The 6,903-nt window shown below is 31.3% G+C and overlaps 1 protein-coding gene across 1 annotated transcript; it reads left to right on the plus strand.

Moving 5' to 3' along the window:
* Positions 1 to 432: 432 nt before the first annotated feature.
* Positions 433 to 5,225, plus strand: LOC107825950 (high affinity nitrate transporter 2.7). Its single transcript, XM_016652883.2, has 2 exons — positions 433 to 1,790; positions 4,783 to 5,225. Exons 1-2 carry the CDS (start codon positions 640 to 642, stop codon positions 5,021 to 5,023), a joined length of 1,392 nt encoding a protein of 463 aa, XP_016508369.1. The 5' UTR covers positions 433 to 639; the 3' UTR covers positions 5,024 to 5,225.
* Positions 5,226 to 6,903: the final 1,678 nt, after the last annotated feature.

The following is a 6,903-nucleotide window of genomic DNA, read 5'->3' on the forward strand; positions in this document are numbered from 1 at the left end:
CGGAAAAGAAAAATGTGAAGCTGCAAGTTATAAGAGCACGTGTTAAGCGCTTAAAACAAATTAAATAAAAATATTATCTCCTTCAACAGTTTAAGTTCTTATAAACTATTCACATAAATTAACAAACTCAGAATTTAAAATTTATGAATTTTAAATTTGTTAACAAACTCATAGCTCCTCTTAATATTAAGTTCGTATTTAAGTATTTATATATATTTAATTAAATTTTTTAATATAAATATAAAGTCTAAGCAAAAGCTACTAAGTTCGTTCTAGCTCCGTCCTAACTAAGAATCTATAGTCCCCATATAAAGTGATAAGTTCAAACAAATTATATTAATTCAAATATGCGACTATTAGAAGTCTTGGACTAATTAATAGTACAAAAAGAAGAAGACAAGTTTAACTCCTCCATGTAACCTTAATAAACATGTTTTGTCAAATGCAAGAAAAGAGAATTCACAATACACTTGCTAGTAATTGCTTGGAACCTCTGTTTTCCCAACAAATATGTACTCCTATGTCGTATGACTGAAGCGTTAATTTTCCAATCCGCCCACGTTGCCCCTCACTATTAGTACTCCCTAGCTCAAGTGCTCCAACTTGTCAGGATATTAATTCCTTATTCACTCTATAGTCATGGAACAAAAACAATCAAACTCCGAAATTGATCAGTCCCCTAATTTTTCTATAGCTGTAGATTATGATCAGAAAGCCACTGAATTCCGTCCATTTTCATTATCTTCACCTCACATGCGAGCTTTTCACCTTGCATGGCTCTCTCTATTTTCTTGTTTCTTCTCCACTTTTGCTATCCCCCCACTTCTTGAAGTCATTCGTAAAGACCTTAATCTCACTGAAACTGACATTGGAAGAGCTGGAATTGCTTCTTTCGTTGGTTCCATTTTCTCTCGCCTAGCGATGGGCCCCGCATGTGACGTGTTCGGTCCACGTGTTGCCTCTGCCACGCTGTCTCTCCTCACTGCCCCAGTAGTTCTCTCAACTTGTCTCATATCCTCCCCACAAGGCTTCATCTTGGTTCGGTTTTTAATCGGTTTTTGCTTGGCTAATTTCGTGGCTAGCCAATTTTGGATGAGTTGTATGTTCTCTGGATGTGTTGTTGGGCTTGCAAATGGATTTGCTGCTGGTTGGGCCAATGTTGGGTCTGGTCTGACCCAATTAGCCATGCCACTCGTATATTCACTCTTCACAAGCTGCTTAAATATACCTTCATTTATTTCGTGGCGTATTGCATTTATTTTCCCAGCAATATTTCAAGCCGTGACAGCAATTATGGTCCTAGTGTACGGCCAAGACTTGCCTGACGGTAACTACAAGCGCAAGAAAATAACAGGCCACAAGCCTAGTGAAAATATTTTGAGCATAGTTTTAAATGGGCTAAAGAATTACAGGGGATGGATATTGGGTATAACATATGGATTTTGCTTTGGAGTTGAATTAACTACAGATAATATAATAGCGGAGTATTATTACGAGAGGTTTCATGTAAATATTGATGTAGCAGGGGGGATCGCGGCGAGTTTTGGTGTAGCGAATTGTGTGTCGAGGCCAGTAGGTGGAATTATATCTGATAAGATGGGGAAGAGATTTGGGATGAGAGGGAGGTTATGGAGTTTGTGGGTGGTGCAAACGGTGGCTGGATTGCTGTGTATACTGCTTGGGCGAGTCAATACAGTTGGGGTCTCTGTTTTGGTAATGGCTTGTTTTTCTCTCTTTGTTCAAGCTGCTTCGGGCCTCACATTTGGTATTGTGCCTTTTGTCTCCAAAAGGTAAATCTACAAATTTCCTCATTTTAATAACTAATACTGACGTTCAATATTTGTGAATGCTCAACTCATTATTTACAAATAATTACATCACTCGTGATATCATAATGTACAAGTTAAACTAATTTATCTTTTCTTTTTTTTTTTTGGTGCAAAGTTAAACTAGTTTCTTAGTTAAACTCTCTATTAATTGATGGTGTCAAGTTTTTTTTCTTTTTGGAATACGGAAGTATTTTTCAACAAAAGGATGGTAAACTCTTTATTAGTTAGCCTTAATTGATATAAATGGGGGAATTTTTCTTCTCTTCCTCTTTCAACCGCAAAAATACTGATTATCCGAATTCCGATTAGGACACGAGAAGGTCTCTACCTCAATGATATAGAGTAAAGTAACCCCCTTGAATGTTCACCCGCAGAATTAATAAATAGCAGTCCACTTAATTACTTAAACTAAAAATAGTCGACGGATATATATAATATATAATCTATGTATACCAATTAAAAGAAATAAAAAATAACACCGGCCGGCTATTTGGGTAAAAATCCTTAAATTTATAGGGAGGAAGAAAATCCAACCATTTAATTTAAAATATAAATAAATATATTTCGCAGAAGCTAAGAAAGGTAGAAAAGTTTTATTTTGTATTTCATACAATTTACATTAGTTGCATGAGGTTCTTTTTTCTCTTATAAATTTGTGGACCCAATCCACATAAATTTGGTCCACAAAAATCTAGATTTACAAAACTGGGACAAAAAAGTTACTCAAGACCCAAAATAAAATTTTCAAAAAAAGGTGCGTCTCCTCGATCCCTGACTTATCAGGACTGTTGAGTGCACGGTAGGGCCAAGAATCTGTCATTTTTCCTCTTTAGGACAGTTCAACAATTCCGAGGACTGCTGCCAAAAGACTGGAAAGGGCAGGTACAGACAGAGGCTAGCAAATGTACCCAACGCAAGTCGATCTTAAAAGCATGAGTACGAAATGATATTTTGGACTCAAAATATCTTTAAAAATAAAAAAATTATATTTTTAACTATAACGAAATATTATGCCGCGTTTTAGTTTAACGAAAAATTTATCGTTAAAAGAAAATATAATATAATACTATATTTTAATTAATAAAATACAATGTTTTACAATGTTTTACTAAAACATTGTATTATAATGCGTTTTACTGTAAAGCATTTATGAATGTTGTCAGATATAAACAACACCTTCTTTTCAGCTTACGTTTTACAAGATTGAGTTTATCTTTATTAAACTCAAAAGTTTCTTTTGATAAAAGGTGTGCTAATTCTTTAAATAGTCATCTAACAAGATATAAGAACAAAACAATAAAAATACTGTCTTATTTTTTGTAACAATATAATCAATAATATGATACCCATTATTCTAGAAAATAACTCTAGCGTGAGACTATCTAATTATGCTTTGTTTGATAGTATTGTGCATTTTTAGTGGGTGTTTGGACATAAGAATTGTAAAATTCGAAAAAAGATAAAACGAAATTCATGTGAAAATGATATTTGAAAATTAGAGTTGTGTTAGGACATGAATTAATTTTGGGTTTTTTTGAACTTTTGTGAGTGATTTGAGTAAAAAAATTGAAAAATAGCTTTTTTGCAATTTTTCAAATTTTCGAAAAATTTCAAAATTCATCTTCAAATGAAAATAAGATTTTTATAGATAAATATTGATTTCGAAAAAAAATGAAAATTTTTCTAGAAATTATTGATTTGAATAAAACGCTGTAGCTTTCTAGAATTTTAATTTACGGAACACTTCGAATTAAATAATGATATGATTTCTCCTGTAATTGCTAACTTTTAAGGACCATTTGAACTTGCTCGCTAGTTACAAGTCATTAATCACTTAAAAATAATATTGTGGATATTACAATTATAAATCATTACTATTTTTCATAGGTAAGCATGCTGATTTTTTCGAAATTTTTTTCACTTTTTTTTCGAAATCAGTATTTGGCCATAAATTTTTCAATTTTCACTTGAAGATGAATTTTGGAATTGTTCAAAAATTTGAAAAACTCCAAAAAGTTATTCTTCAAAATTCACTTAGATCACTCACAAAATTTTCAAAATAACCCAAAAAATTATACTCATATTCAAACACAACTCTAATTTTTAAATACTATTTTAACTTAAAAAAAATTAGACTTTTTTTTTTGGAATTTTACAATTCTTATATCCAAACACCCACAAAGTAATAGTAATACCAAAATAAATTAGGGTAAGGAAGTTGTATTCAATTTCCATGTATTTTTAATATTAAATATTTTGGTTAATCAGTATTTTTTTTACCGTTAAAACTCCTTTGTGTTTAAGAAAGTTGTGCACCAAATTCTAGCGGAAAATAAACGTTGTGGGACCATGTATAAAAAGTTGAAATTAAGAGCAACAGAAAATAGCTTGGTGCAAATGCAGACAAAGCTAAAAGATGCACAGTCTCTGTTTTATAAGGTTGGAATTAGTAAAACGTTCTATTATAATACGTTTTACATTAAAAATAATTTATTAATTAAAACGCAGTATTATACTACGTTTTTCTTTAACGGCTAACTTTTCGTTAAACTAAAACGCAGTATAATATTGTATTTTAGTTAGAAATATAACCTTTTTTTTAACTGTATAAAGGTATTTTGAGTCCAAAATACCATTATTTAGGTTTCGGATACTTAAAAGCATAGTCATACTATAGGAGTCACAATAGGACACGTAGACTAAACGTGGAGTAAGAAACTATGCTCATAATACTCACATTTATTTTCGAGATTAATTTTAGAGGTGGTAAAATCAACATAATTTTAGTAATTTGTCTAGTCCATCCAAGTTTGAGTGGGTGGATTATGACTTAGTTTATTGACTTGTGTTGATTCAGTTCTTTAAGGCCAAACTTTGAGCAGATTGAGTTACCATTGCGTTAATTACAGTATTTGATACGTGTTTACGGGTCCAATTTGATATGATATTTCAGGTCATTAGGAGTAATATCAGGCATGACAGGAAGTGGTGGGACTTTAGGAGCAGTCATAACACAATTTCTGCTATTTTCAGGTTCCTCCAAATTCTCAACCCAAACGAGCATATCTATTATGGGCCTACTGATGCTTGTCTTCACTCTGCCAATTACCCTTATCTACTTCCCCAAGTGGGGCGGAATGTTTTGTGGTTCTTCAATAGACGAAGATGATGAAAACTACCACCTACTTGATTAAGTCTTTGTGATTGCTTTTAAATGTTCAGGACTCGTGTAGGATCCAAATATCAAATTGAGTGCTAAAATATGTATCTATGGAAATTAAGTTAGCTAGGATTTAAATAGCAATCTTAATATATTAGTATTATTTTTGTAATTATGTGTAGTTATTGGTAATACTTGTGTATTGGATTGTTTCTAGTAATACAATTAAAGTGCCTTTCCAGAGCAAAAACCCATGAAGAGGTTATCTAATTTCTGATGGATTTATAGGCTCAAACACCTGTTTGCCTTTTCTTGCCATATTACTCGACACAGACACAAAAAGAAGGGATATTTTGCTGCCTTCAATTAATACAATTAGACGATTTTAGTCTTTCTGTTAACAAATCTTTGACAGCGCGCAAAGGGAATACCAGCACACGTCTATCAATGAAGGTTAAATATGTTTAAGTAGGATATTGCTATTACTTTTCCTCCTATTTAATTGATGCAGTTTGATTGGGCATGGTATTTAAGCGAGAAAAAAAAACTGTTAAATTTATAATCTGAAACTAAGTCATAAGATAACAACGCATCACATAAATGGGACAGGAAGAGTAATAATTAAGGGACCAAAATTGAAATTTTCCCTATAATTCTAAAACAAGCTCAAACTAATATGATTAGCAGCAAACAGCAGCTTAAATTCTCCAAATTCTTGCACTTGAGCAAAGATGATGCCTTTGCCACGCATATTCCGTAACTTCAAGCTTTATTTGCACTTCAAATACGCTATGGCACGAATATCATGGAATTAAACCCTGAACTTGTGGTTGAATGGTTTTCGGCTAATGAGAAATATTTTAGGTGATAGATGACTCAAATATGTCAAGTTTCCACATCTTGAATTAGACCTTGTTATATGCACACTAAATTGTGACATCAATTACAACTATAATAGAGTAGACATATATATATATATATATATATATATATATATATATATATATATATATATATATATATATATATATATATATATATATATATATATATATATATGCGTATTTTGTCACCGCTAGTACAGATGAAGAAATTTGTATGTAATGTGAGTATGTGACGGATAGAATGGGCCTTAACAGTGATGCACAGAGGGCTGCTTTGGTATGACAACCCATAAAAGAGAATTAGCAATATTTTAGTTTTATATTTGGTTTGGCAAAGGTAATCCCCAAAAATTGGCATTATATAGCCAAATCCTAAATAACCGTATTTCTTCTCCAATTTTTCTTTTTAACTCTTTTTTTTTTTTTTGTTCTTCTTCAATCTAGATTTGAAAGGGCATGTGTTCTTTGATAATGTTTGGGAAGTTGTAATGGTTGAATTACATTTTTGTATGAAGTTAAGATGTTTTCATCACGATGGCTATTCTGTAAAAAGGTTTGCTTTTTATCTAGTTTTCTTCTTGTCTTCATCCGATTGTTGGTTTGTTCAATTTGATTTGTATCTCTTTGGCAGAATCCAATTTTCTTCTTCTTCTTCTTCTTCCCTATTCTTTTTTTAGTTGTTAAAAGGAAAATAGGTGTGTTTGAGGTGGTGTATATCTATGTATATCATTATGTGTACTCGTGTGTATATCATATTGTATATCATGATATACATTGTTAAATAAGGATAAAAGGTTAATATGGAATCAAATCTTCCTAACTAATTTTAAGAGAGTGAATTTCATTCTGAATAAACTTTACTACGATTTTTTTTATTGATCAAAGAAGGAAAATAAATTTTTGATATGACAGGTTTAGAGCTAGTATTAAAATATAAAAATAATAAATATAATTAATAGGAGCAAATAAGATTTTTTATATACAAAGAAAGAAAATAAAATTTTAATATACATTTTGATATACATTCGAT

Source organism: Nicotiana tabacum, chromosome 3 (assembly GCF_000715075.1).
Source record: "Nicotiana tabacum cultivar K326 chromosome 3, ASM71507v2, whole genome shotgun sequence".
NCBI classification, from domain to species: domain Eukaryota; kingdom Viridiplantae; phylum Streptophyta; class Magnoliopsida; order Solanales; family Solanaceae; genus Nicotiana; species Nicotiana tabacum.